The following is a 13,759-nucleotide window of genomic DNA, read 5'->3' as shown; positions in this document are numbered from 1 at the left end:
CAAACTTTTTTAACAATCAAAAACTGAAAAATTGGGCGTGCAAAATTATTCAGCCCCTTTACTTTCAGTGCAGCAAACTCCCTCCAGAAGTTCAGTGAGGATCTCTGAATGATCCAATGTTGACCTAAATGACTAATGATGATAATACAATCCACCTGTGTGTAATCAAGTCTCCGTATAAATGCACCTGCACTGTGATTGTCTCAGAGGTCCGTTAAAAGCACAGAGAGCATCATGAAGAACAAGGAACACACCAGGCAGGTCCGAGATACTGTTGTGAAGAAGTTTAAAGCCGGATTTGGATACAAAAAGATTTCCCAAGCTTTAAACATCCCAAGGAGCACTGTGCAAGCGATAATATTGAAATGGAAGGAGTATCAGACCACTGCAAATCTACCAAGACCTGGCCGTCCCTCTAAACTTTCAGCTCATACAAGGAGAAGACTGATCAGAGATGCAGCCAAGAGGCCCATGATCATTCTGGATGAACTGCAGAGATCTACAGCTGAGGTGGGAGACTCTGTCCATAGGACAACAATCAGTCGTATATTGCACAAATCTGGCCTTTATGGAAGAGTGGCAAGAAGAAAGCCATTTCTTAAAGATATCCATAAAAAGTGTTGTTTAAAATTTGCCACAAGCCACCTGGGAGACACACCAAACATGTGGAAGAAGGTGCTCTGGTCAGATGAAACCAAAATTGAACTTTTTGGCAACAATGCAAAACGTTACGTTTGGCGTAAAAGCAACACAGCTGAACACACCATCCCCACTCTCAAACATGGTGATGGCAGCATCATGGTTTGGGCCTGCTTTTCTTCAGCAGGGACAGGGAAGATGGTTAAAATTGATGGGTAGATGGATGGAGCCAAATACAGGACCATTCTGGAAGAAAACCTGATGGAGTCTGCAAAAGACCTGAGACTGGGACAGAGATTTGTCTTCCAACAAGACAATGATCCAAAACATAAAGCAAAATCTACAATGGAATGGTTCAAAAATAAACATATCCAGGTGTTAGAATGGCCAAGTCAAAGTCCAGACCTGAATCCAATCGAGAATCTGTGGAAAGAACTGAAAACTGCTGTTCACAAATGCTCTCCATCCAACCTCACTGAGCTCGAGCTGTTTTGCAAGGAGGAATGGGAAAAAATTTCAGTCTCTCGATGTGCAAAACTGATAGAGACATACCCCAAGCGACTTACAGCTGTAATCGCAGCAAAAGGTGGCACTACAAAGTATTAACTTAAGGGGGCTGAATAATTTTGTACGCCCAATTTTTCAGTTTTTGATTTGTTAAAAAAGTTTGAAATATCCAAAAAATGTCGTTCCACTTCATGATTGTGTCCCACTTGTTGTTGATTCTTCACAAAAAAATACAGTTTTATATCTTTATGTTTGAAGCCTGAAATGTGGCAAAAGGTCGCAAAGTTCAAGGGGGACAAATACTTTCGCAAGGCACTGTATATAGCCTCGCCAGGCCTCTAGTGACCGAGCCTCTCTCTGATCCTCTCTCCCTGTTAGAGGGCTCTGTGAGAAGAGATATCCTACCAGAGAGCTGGGTGAAGTTACTTCTATGTTTCCTAAACCCATCAAATCAGGGGCTAGGGGCTATGAGCTAGGAGCTAGGGGCCAGGGGCTAGGGGCTAGGGGGCTAGGGGGCTCGGGGGCTAGGGAGCAGACAGGGGTTTGATTTCTGACTGAGCACTGAAAGTTCAAGCTCTTATTTTTCTGTGCGACAGTGCAGGAGGTACGCTGCCTATGACTGGTGAAAGCGTATTCATGCCATGCATCAACTAAAATGGCATCAGAAACCCCGGTGAGTCATTTTCGTCTCTACATTTGGAACACAACCAACCTATTTTCAGTCAATTTAATCTAGCACTCCTAGGACATAAACAAAAGGTTTTGGCATTCTGCACGTTTTTACCAATACAACCTTCACACAATAAATATCCATCACTGTATCCCAGTGTAAAACTCCAGGACATGCATACAGTTTCAGTTTCAAATTGTATTTGTCGTATGTGCCAGGTATAGGAGACTTTACAGTGAAATGCAGACTTACAAGCCCTTGTAATGCATACACAGTTTGTCATTGTAGTCATTTTCCACAAGTGTACACTAGCCCCCTCTGGTAGTTGTTCGGGGAGGCCTAGGCAACAATAGAAAGTGAGTGACATATTCAGTCCCACATGGTCAGAGAGTATCATCAAAACATGTGTTGTGTCATTATGTAACCATAACAGGAGCCCCCCCCCTGTGCAAGGCCCCATATCCTTACATAACAGCACACCCCTCCCCCTTCTCTTTCCGGGGCCCCATATCCTTCCATCTTGCCTGAGCAGGAATAGCAACAGATCAATTGCTATTGAGCAGGGTGGCAGCGGGGCAGCAGCGTCCAAGTAGAAAAAGGGCTGAAATTCTAGTTTATTTTTGCAGGGACATCCAGGTGTGTTAATATTGTACAGGTGTGTTAGAGTTTCAAAAGAGGAAAGTTTAACGATCCAATGACAGCCTGTCACCTCAGAGAGAATCTGGACTCTCTCTCATCACTCTGGCCTCTCTCTCATCACTCTGACCTCTCTCTCATTACTCTGGCCGTCTCTCTCATTACTCTGACCTCTCTCTCATTACTCTGGCCCCTCTCTCATTACTCTGACCTCTCTCTCATTACTCTGGCCCCTCTCTCATTACTCTGACCTCTCTCTCATTACTCTGGCCTCTCTCTCATTACTCTAACCTCTCTCTCATTACTCTGGCCCCTCTCTCATCACTCTGACCTCTCTGTCATTACTCTGGCCCCTCTCTCATCACTCTGGTCTCTCTCATCACTCTGGCCTCTCTCATCACTCTGGCCTCTCTCATCACTCTGGCCTCTCTTATCACTCTGGTCCCCCTCTCATCACTCTGGCCCCTCTCATCACTCTGGCCCGTCTCTCATCACTCTGGCCCATCTCATCACTCGGGTCCCTCTCACCACTCTGGTCTCTCTTATCACTCTGGTCTCTCTCATCACTCTGGACTCTCTCATCACTCTGGCCTGTGTTAGCCTGCAGGGCTACAGTCTACAGTGCCTTGCGAAAGTATTCGGCCCCCTTGAACTTTGCGACCTTTTGCCACATTTCAGGCTTCAAACATAAAGATATAAAACTGTATTTTTTTGTGAAGAATCAACAACAAGTGGGACACAATCATGAAGTGGAACAACATTTATTGGATATTTCAAACTTTTTTAACAATCAAAAACTGAATATAGCCTCGCCAGGCCTCTAGTGACCGAGCCTCTCTCTGATCCTCTCTCCCTGTTAGAGGGCTCTGTGAGAAGAGATATCCTACCAGAGAGCTGGGTGAAGTTACTTCTATGTTTCCTAAACCCATCAAATCAGGGGCTAGGGGCTATGAGCTAGGAGCTAGGGGCCAGGGGCTAGGGGCTAGGGGGCTAGGGGGCTCGGGGGCTAGGGAGCAGACAGGGGTTTGATTTCTGACTGAGCACTGAAAGAAGAGGAGAATGAAAGCTTGTGGGCCTGCAGTGAGAGAACACTCTCGTTTCATTCGATTCTATTAGGATACCTGTTCAACACTACAATGAGCTGATAGAGGTGTTAAGAGGACAAGCTGAGTGAGGATCAATGTAGGATGGATGATCTTTTATTACATCTTTTATCAACTGACTTTGAGGAGGCACAACATCACACTCCTGTGGTCAATAGAGGTGTTTCTTTTTGTTTCCGACTTGACCATCATCTGTTTCTTGGTGGTTCCTAATTGTCGATCATGTGTTTCTTGGTGGTTCCTAATTGTCGATCATGTGTTTCTTGGTGGTTTCTATTTGGACATCATGTGTTTCTTGGTGTTTCTCTCTGGTCTCAGGAGGATGATGAAACACTTTGGAGCAAACAGACAGAACAGCAGCCCAAAGCTGGATGCTAAGATGGCGAATATCTCCACAGCTACTGTGTACTTCCCAGGAGAGCTGACGTAGGCAGGGACGAAGGAGATCCATACAGCACAGAAGATCAGCATGCTGAAGGTGATAAACTTGGCCTCGTTGAAGTTGTCAGGGAGTTTCCTGGCCAGGAAGGCTAAGAGGAGACAGAGAGAGGCCAGCAAGCCAATGTAGCCCAGCACCAAAGAGAAGCCGACCACAGAGCCCACCTCACACTCCAGGACCACCCTCGGCCCCCGACCCTCTCTGCCGCCCCGCTCAGCCGGCCGGGGTGGAGCTAGGGCCAGCCACAGCACACAGATCAGCACCTGTGGAAGGGAAAGGGGTATGGAAGGAAAACACACAGTCACCATAACAACAGAATACGGTCAGTGAAGGAAATAAATAAATTCCAATAGTAAAAACTAGATGTTCACCTGGATGAGTGTGCAGATGGAGATACCCATCCTTTGCTGAGCTGGGCTGAAGTATCTCATCAGGTTCTCTCCAGGCAGAGTGGCCCTGAAGGCCACCAGCACCACCACAGTCCTGCTGAGCAGACAGGAGATGCAGAACACAAAGCTTATACCAAACAGGGTGTGTCTCAGCATGCAAGTCCATGGCTTCGGCCGGCCAATGAAAACCAGTGCACACAGGAAGCAGAGCTTGAGTGACAGCAGGAGCAGGAAGCTGAGCTCAGAGTTGTTGGCTTTCACCTGAAATGAGACAGAGAACAAAAATGTAGACTGAGTAACATCATAAATCTCATCCTTATACAGTATGACACAATTGGGTAACATTTCGCTACGCCACAAGCAGTTCCCTACAGCCGCAATAGAATCTGTTAAATATGTGTATGTGACCAATAACATCTGTTAAATATGTGTATGTTACCAATAACATCTGTTAAATATTTGTATGTGACCAATTACATTTGTTATATATGTGACCAATAACATCTGCTAAATATGTGACCAATAACATCTGTTAAATATGTGACCAATAACATCTGTTAAATATGTGACCAATAACATCTGTTGAATATGTGACCAATAACATCTGTTGAATATGTGACCAATAACATATTTTAAAGATGTGACCAATAACATCTGATGTGTGATCAATATGTGACCAATAACATTTGATCTGAACTGATACTCTGAGTAAATATTCACGTAAAATAAGAAATTCCCCTCGACCACGCCCACAAAGTGGGAAAAACAAACATTCTTTCCTAATGACCCGCAATGTAAAATTATCAACTTTATCGTCAAATTTGTTGTTACACAGATATAACAAAACATGCTGAAGAAGCTGCTATGTCGGTCGTTCCATGACTAGTAACAATGTAAGCCTGTGAGAAGAGTCGCTTGGCTTCAAGCTATTTGGTGTGGGAGAGTAGGCTAAATACAGCAATATGTGTGTAAAATATTTTATCACATGTTAAGACATTTAACTTGTTGTCTGTTAGTAACTCCACTCACTACTTGTAGTTGTATAGTCTGTTAGTAACTCCACTCACTACTTGTAGTTGTATAGTCTGTTAGTAACTCCACTCACTACTTGTAGTTGTATAGTCTGTTAGTAACTCCATTCACTACTTGTAGTTGTATAGTCTGTTAGTAACTCCACTCACTACTTGTAGTTGTATAGTCTGTTAGTAACTCCACTCACTACTTGTAGTTGTATAGTCTGTTAGTAGCTCCACTCACTACTTGTAGTTGTATAGTCTGTTAGTAACTCCACTCACTACTTGTAGTTGTATAGTCTGTTAGTCTGTTAGTAACTCCCCTCACTACTTGTAGTTGTATAGTCTGTTAGTAACTCCACTCACTACTTGTAGTTGTATAGTCTGTTAGTCTGTTAGTAACTCCACTCACTACTTGTAGTTGTATAGTCTGTTAGTAACTCTACTCACTACTTGTAGTTGTATAGTCTGTTAGTAACTCCACTCACTACTTGCAGTTGTATAGTCTGTTAGTAACTCCACTCACTACTTGTAGTTGTATAGTCTGTTAGTAACTCCACTCACTACTTGTAGTTGTATAGTCTGTTAGTAACTCCACTCACTACTTGTAGTTGCATAGTCTGTTAGTAACTCCACTTACTACTTGTAGTTGTATACTCTGTTAGTAACTCCCCTCACTACTTGTAGTTGTATAGTCTGTTAGTAACTCCACTCACTACTTGTAGTTGCATAGTCTGTTAGTAACTCCACTCACTACTTGTAGTTGTATAGTCTGTTAGTCTGTTAGTAACTCCACTCACTACTTGTAGTTGTATAGTCTGTTAGTAACTCCACTCACTACTTGTAGTTGTATAGTCTGTTAGTAACTCCACTTACTACTTGTAGTTGTATACTCTGTTAGTAACTCCCCTCACTACTTGTAGTTGTATAGTCTGTTAGTAACTCCACTCACTACTTGTAGTTGTATAGTCTGTTAGTAACTCTACTCACTACTTGTAGTTGTATAGTCTGTTAGTAGCTTCACTCACTACTTGTAGTTGTATAGTCTGTTAGTATCTCCACTCACTACTTGTAGTTGTATAGTCTGTTAGTAGCTTCACTCACTACTTGTAGTTGTATAGTCTGTTAGTAACTCCACTCACTACTTGTAGTTGTATAGTCTGTTAGCAACTCCACTCACTACTTGTAGTTGTATAGTCTGTTTGTATGTGTTGTTGGTCTTGGCTAGCTTAATGTTCCGGTCGGTAGCTAGCTAGTGGCTGCTAGCATCGTCATGAAAAGGGGCATGAGGGAAGCCCTACAATATTACACTTTACGAAATTGTGAGAATGTTCTGGAGCATACAATGTTGAAAGGTAATCTTTAGACATATTGTAGTTTTCTTAAATGTAGTTTTGAAATTGACTTAAAACAAGCAGACCACAATAAAATTGTGTTTGAAAAAAGTAAACTATTTTCTGTCAGTTGATGGGTAACCTAGGTAACCACAGGTTGTCTCTCTTGGAAAAGAGATGTTATCTAAATGAGAAAACCTGTATAAATAAAAGTTTAAAAAAATTTAATATACATCAAAAAAAATGATACCAACTGATGTGGCTCATGCAATGGAATGTATTTTTTGCAATGTCAGTAGAGTTGACTCAACAAATCACAGCACAGTTTGAAGGGTACACTTCCAGCTTTTACTTCCTGACATCGGGAACACTCAAAGGGTACGTTAGTAAATTCACTCTGATGTGCCAGAGAGCGCTCAGAGTGCACTCTGGGCATTCCGTAAATTCAGAGCATTGTCAGATTGTATCCTGGTAAATTCAGAGGTTTTCGCACCTGGAGCATTTAGAGAACACACTGGACGCTCTGGTCGAGGAGTAGGGTTGATCCGAGCATTCTGACCTCACAACGGCAGTCAAGCACCCAAGTGAACTTGCTAAAGTTAGCTAGCTTGCTAGCTACTTCCAGACATAAATGAGAGATCACCTCACTCTGACCATTTTATTTGCCATAGCAAAGCTGGTTTGGCTACTTTCGTGTTATCCAGCGCGTTGGTGACTATAACTGGGTTGCTGGCAACAATTGAATTAAGCTACAGTATTTAGAATCAGAGGAGAGTGCTCTGAAATCGGAATAGATTAGCCAGAGTGAATTTATGAACGCATCCAAAATGCCAGCCAGTCCATCCATTATGCCATCATTGACTTGAATGGGGACACCCGTTCTATTCATTGTATTTCTATGATCACATGATTCAACTCACCAGGGGAGTGTGGCGGTGGTAGAAGAAGGTGGCCAGGGCACCAGCTGTGAGCGTTGCCCCGGAAACTGAGATGACGGACAGGATGACGCCCATGGTGTCGCTGTAGGAGAGGAAGTCCACCAGCTGTGGGACGCAGGCCGTACGATCTGGGTTGGACCAGAACCGCTCTGGACACCTGCTACACTCAACTGACCCTGACAGAGAAGGAACAGAAATCAAGAGTCAGAATCAGAACCAATCAGAACCAGTCAGAACCAGGACCAGTCAGAACCAGGACCAGTCAGAACCAGGGCAGGTCAGAACCAGTCAGAATGAGGACCAGTCAGGACCAGGACCAGTCAGGACCAGGATCAGTCAGAACCATTCAGAATGAGGACCAGTCAGAATCAGGACCAGTCAGGACCAGGACCAGTCAGGACCAGGACCAGTCAGAACCAGTCAGAATGAGGAAAAGTCAGGATCAGGACCAGCCAGAATCAGTACCAGTAAGAATGGGGACCAGTCAGACTCAGGGATGGTCAGAAACAGGACCAGTCAGAGCCAGGACCAGTCAGAATCTGGACCAGTCAGAATCAGGACAAGTCAGAACAAGGGCCAGTCAGAATCAGGACCAGTCAGATTCAGAACCGGTCAGAATCAGGACCAGTCAGAATAAGGACCAGTCAGAACCAGCCAGAATCAGGACCAGTCAGAATCAGGACCAGTCAAATATGAATTGGAATGAGAAAAGTTGATAGATGACCTGTTGTGTTGCTGATCTCTCCCTCAGCGCAGGACAGACAGTCGAAGCAGCAAACGGGCCTCCCCTTCTGTACCGCATGTCTGGTACCAGGGGGGCAGGCAGCACTGCATATAGACACAGGGACCTACCAGACGGTGGGGAGGACGCAGTCATCATCATCATCATCACTATTATCACCATTATTACACACACACACACACACACACACACACACACACACACACACACACACACACACACACACACACACACACACACACACACACACACAGGCAGGTTTGCTGGGCCCCTCTGGGGACTATGTGAGGAATCTGACCACATAAATATCTAACATTCAGTATCATGTTGTTGACAGAGCTTCCTGTTTGACCTAACATTCAGTATCATATTGTTGACAGAGCTTCCTGTCTGAACTAACATTCAGTATCGTATTGTTGACAGAGCTTCCTGTCTGAACTAACATTCAGTATCGTATTGTTGACAGAGCTTCCTTTCTGAACTAACATTCAGTATCGTATTGTTGACAGAGCTTCCTGTCTGAACTAACATTCAGTATCGTATTGTTAACAGAGCTTCCTGTCTGAACTAACATTCAGTATCATATTGTTGACAGAGCTTCCTGTCTGAACTAACATTCAGTATCGTATTGTTAACAGAGCTTCCTGTCTGAACTAACATTCAGTATCGTATTGTTGACAGAGCTTCCTGTCTGAACTAACATTCAGTATCGTATTGTTGACAGAGCTTCCTGTCTGAACTAACATTCAGTATCGTATTGTTAACAGAGCTTCCTGTCTGAACTAACATTCAGTATCATAATGTTGACAGAGCTTCCTGTCTGAACTAACATTCAGTATCGTATTGTTAACAGAGCTTCCTGTCTGAACTAACATTCAGTATCGTATTGTTAACAGAGCTTCCTGTCTGAACTAACATTCAGTATCATATTATTAACAGAGCTTCCTGTCTGAACTAACATTCAGTATCATATTATTAAAAGCTTCCTGTCTGAACTAACATTCAGTATCATATTATTAACAGAGCTTCCTGTCTGAACTAACATTCAGTATCATATTATTAACAGAGCTTCCTGTCTGAACTAACATTCAGTATCATATTGTTGACAGAGCTTCCTGTCTGAACTAACATTCAGTATCGTATTGTTGACAGAGCTTCCTGTCTGAACTAACATTCAGTATCAAATTGATGACAGAGCTTCCTGTCTAATCTAACATTCAGTATCGTATTGTTAACAGAGCTTCCTGTCTGAACTAACATTCAGTATCGTATTGTTGACAGATTTTCCTGTCTGAACTAACATTCAGTATCATATTGTTGACAGAGCTTCCTGTCTGAACTAACATTCAGTATCATATTATTAACAGAGCTTCCTGTCTGAACTAACATTCAGTATCATATTGTTGACAGAGCTTCCTGTCTGAACTAACATTCAGTATCGTATTGTTGACAGAGCTTCCTGTCTGAACTAACATTCAGTATCAAATTGATGACAGAGCTTCCTGTCTAATCTAACATTCAGTATCGTATTGTTGACAGAGCTTCCTGTCTGAACTAACATTCAGTATCGTATTGTTGACAGAGCTTCCTGTCTGAACTAACATTCAGTATCAAATTGATGACAGAGCTTCCTGTCTAATCTAACATTCAGTATCGTATTGTTGACAGAGCTTCCTGTCTGAACTAACATTCAGTATCATATTGTTGACAGAGCTTCCTGTCTGAACTAACATTCAGTATCGTATTGTTGACAGAGCTTCCTGTCTGAACTAACATTCAGTATCAAATTGATGACAGAGCTTCCTGTCTAATCTAACATTCAGTATCGTATTGTTGACAGAGCTTCCTGTCTGAACTAACATTCAGTATCAAATTGATGACAGAGCTTCCTGTCTAATCTAACATTCAGTATCGTATTGTTGACAGAGCTTCCTGTCTGAACTAACATTCAGTATCAAATTGATGACAGAGCTTCCTGTCTAATCTAACATTCAGTATCGTATTGTTGACAGAGCTTCCTGTCTGAACATTCATGTGTTATTTGTTTTTTCTTTCCTGTCTTTCTCTTTGCTGTATGTCTGCCTCAGGGTGAGAAACTAAACAAGTCTTTTTCTCTAACACACACACACACACACACACACACACACACACACACACACACACACACACACACACACACACACACACACACACACACACACACACACACACACACACACACACACACACACACACAACTCTCTGCTTCAGAGAAACCAAGCTAAATGGTACTCACCTCATCTCCGCTGCCCCCTCCCCACACCACCTTCTCCATATTGATGTGAAACTGGTCGTCCACTCCCACTGAAGACAGAAAATGGCCGACCTGGACAAACTCCGCTGTCCCCTCGTGGGTCACATGCCAGTTGATGATGTCATAAGAGGCAGGCGGATCACCATGCATGTCGAAGTGGATCAAATCCCCCACAGGAGTACTGAAGTTCACTCTCCTCAGATAATGAGCAATCTCAAAGACAAAAGGTTTATTGAAACAGGATTAAGAGTTAGAACCAGTGGTGGCTTTGGGCTTTTAGTGCTCAACACGTATAAAGTGATTCCATTGTATCCTGACTGGAAACGTTAGAGTTGTTAACCTGAAAACAGATCAACATGGTATTGTCACCTGGCTGGGCTGAAGCTTCCTGACATCAGGGCACTGTCCACTATTAAAGGGTCCCTCCCCTGGTGAACAGGCCACCATGTCCTGAATGGCGTGGGCGATGGCGTAAACAGCCTTGTACACATTGTAGCTGGCTCTCAGCTGAGACACGTCAGCATACTGGCTCTCCCCCTCACCTAGGATTGACACTTCATTTTACTGAGACAACATCGGGAATGGATCAGGACACATAAAACAGAGCATTAGTTGTAAACTCTCCCTCACCAATGACCTCTGAACCAGTACACTGTCGCCGGGACGACGGGGTCATGCTAAGGTCAATCCCCAGGGAACACCCAAAAATCTCCTCCCACAATTCCCTCAGGAAGGGGTCGGATTTCTGGTAGTCCCCATCAGGACGTAGGCGTGTTAGGAAAGGGCCCAGGCTGGGAATGACAGCTTTCTTCAGGGCAAATCCAATAGTCCCGGCAAGAGAGGGCAGGTTTTTTGGGGAAGAGAGAGTAGAGTAGGTGACCCAGGCTTCCGAGGCGATCCACTGCCTGTCTGTTATGTTCTGACGGACAACCTCTTCCATCAGGGCCTGAAGAATGAGACGGTTAAAAAGATCAAGATAGTCAAGTTGAAGTACATGATTATCAATAAGAAAATACTTGTCTATAAAGGGCATCAAGACATGGTAGGACAAAAACACTCTGCTACAGTTGTGTAACAAATACTTAACAATACTCTGACCAGTAACTGATTACCCGTGCATCCTGAGAGATAGCGAATGTCACCACCACTCTGGCAGTAGATCCTCTGATGGTGTCCACGATGTGCTTCATCCGTCTCTGAGATGGTACCTTGGGGATGCCCATCAGTGAGGGAGAGGGAAGAGAGTCAGAGAAGATCAGAGATAGTGTTTATATTTTATATTCATGGAGAGGGGGCGGAGTTACAGAGAGACAGAAATCATCAGAGTGAGGTCGTACCTTGGGGATGACCTCTGCGTAGGCGACACAAACCCCAGATCCTTGGAGATCTTGGAGAAGCATCTGAACCCCAAACTTTCCATAGTCATCATCCCCTGACACCAGCCCCACCCACTCCCAGCCCAGCTGATGCAGCAGCCTGGCCATGCCCCGAGCCTGGAAGGCATCGCTGGGTATCGTACGGAAGAACGACGGGTACCTCCAGTTGTCACTCAAACAGGCACAGGAGGCAAAATAACTCACCTGGGAGAGAAAAGAGAGAGAGAGAGTCAGGGAGAATAAGAATTTGTAAGACTCAGAGATCAGAAGGAGAGAAGTGAAGAAGGAGAGAAGAAGTGAACATAGAGTCTTCAAGATAGATATTTAATTGAATGTGTAAGCGTTATCTAGATATATATTTGAGTGTAATCTGTAAGAAAGTCATTTAGATAGATATTTGAATGTAATCTGTAAGAGAGTCGTTATCTCTTTCCATCCCAGTCTGTAATCCAACCCCCTGCCTTACCATGGGTAAATCAAACGGCCCGAGGGTCTGTGCCACCACGATGGAGGCTGAGGAGCGGGCATCACCGATGATGACGGGCACCTCAGGGGTTGCTCCACACTCTGTGCCTGCCACAGAGGCATCCTGGCCTGTCACCATGGCTAGGGCTGCCCCCAGAGTGGTACCCTCTGCCAGGCATGTGTCAGCAGCCATGAACCCCAGGGTGAGGTTAGGAAGGAGGAATGGGTCGCGGTTAATCTCCTCCACCGCAAAGATCATAGTCTGGAGCCAGCGGTAAGCACGCTGGTAGAAACTGACAGATGGAGGAAGGGAAGAGACAGGTAGAGAGGAGGTGACTGAAAACACTTTACACGTGAAAACAATGACACAAAGCTGTCATCACACATCACTTCGGAGTTGCGTACATTGTGCATGTCACATTTCCCTCAATACTCCTGAACTCCTGCTCTGGTAGAGGGGCTTCCACATGGACGGGGAACAGGCCTCCAATGACCACATCTCCTGCCCGATAAACACTGCCCGAGATGGGGTTAGCCATCAGCCGACAGGCCCCCCCTTCACCTCCAGACTGACCCCAGACACACCCAGGGATAGGGAGGCAGCAGAGTAGCCACAGCCAGCCACAGAGGCACATCACCTGGATAGAGACAAGGTCGAGGACTGGGAAAGTCCGTCACCTGGAGGATAGAGATCAAAGCAAGATCGTACAGACAGAACACTGAGTACATAGAATGACATGAACAAAGAAACGCTAGCAATTAAGAGATACACCATACACCATACACCATACACCATACACCACGGACACCTGTAACCAGACAGTTGTATGAAACAACAGGGATAGACACACAAAAAAACATGTTCCATCTCTGCCCTACCTATCAACAGTAAACCTTATCCTGGTGAGAGAGACGGACAGACAGACAGAGAGGATGAGTGTCTGTCAGTCTAGCATCTCCTGCAGAGAGTGAAAGAGGGAGAGGAAGAGGAGAGAAGGGGAGATGCTGATATAGGGAGAAATAAGCCCCCGGCTAAAAAACAGGCACACAGCCACCAGGGGGTGCTTGTAGGGACGGGTGGGGCAGGAGGGGGTTAATTGGGGCATGTTATTGGAGGATAACTTGGGGAACAGGTAATTGAGGGTAATTGGAGAAAGCCTATGAGGGTGATGTTATTGAAGGTAATGTAGTAGGAGAGGAGAATCAGCGTCTGTT

At 44.4% G+C, this 13,759-nt stretch overlaps 1 protein-coding gene across 1 annotated transcript; it reads right to left on the bottom strand.

The window, feature by feature from the left end:
* Nucleotides 1-3,828: 3,828 nt before the first annotated feature.
* On the bottom strand, nt 3,829-13,179 carry LOC139382681 (extracellular calcium-sensing receptor-like). Its single transcript, XM_071126769.1, has 11 exons — nt 12,950-13,179; nt 12,546-12,837; nt 12,041-12,283; nt 11,816-11,911; nt 11,334-11,649; nt 11,073-11,245; nt 10,686-10,916; nt 8,393-8,516; nt 7,651-7,844; nt 4,366-4,644; nt 3,829-4,257 (listed from the first exon to the last, which is right to left on the bottom strand). Exons 1-11 carry the CDS (start codon nt 13,177-13,179, stop codon nt 3,829-3,831), a joined length of 2,607 nt encoding a protein of 868 aa, XP_070982870.1.
* Between the last annotated feature and the right edge of the window lie 580 nt (nt 13,180-13,759).

The sequence above is a fragment of the Oncorhynchus clarkii genome, chromosome 24, assembly GCF_045791955.1.
Source record: "Oncorhynchus clarkii lewisi isolate Uvic-CL-2024 chromosome 24, UVic_Ocla_1.0, whole genome shotgun sequence".
NCBI classification, from domain to species: domain Eukaryota; kingdom Metazoa; phylum Chordata; class Actinopteri; order Salmoniformes; family Salmonidae; genus Oncorhynchus; species Oncorhynchus clarkii.
The sequence above is the reverse complement of the archived record's forward strand: the minus strand, read 5'-3'. Positions and strand labels throughout refer to the sequence as shown.

Bases quoted from the DNA above. Each gene is read 5' to 3' on its own strand.
- LOC139382681 (XM_071126769.1), bottom strand. From the start codon at position 13,179: ATGTGCCTCTGTGGCTGGCTGTGGCTACTCTGCTGCCTCCCTATCCCT. The intron at 11,912-12,040 runs GTACGACCTCAC...GGCATCCCCAAG, and splicing joins ACGCAGAGGTCATCCCCAAG to GTACCATCTCAGAGACGGAT. The intron at 7,845-8,392 runs GTCATCTATCAA...CTTCTCTGTCAG, and splicing joins AGAGATCAGCAACACAACAG to GGTCAGTTGAGTGTAGCAGG.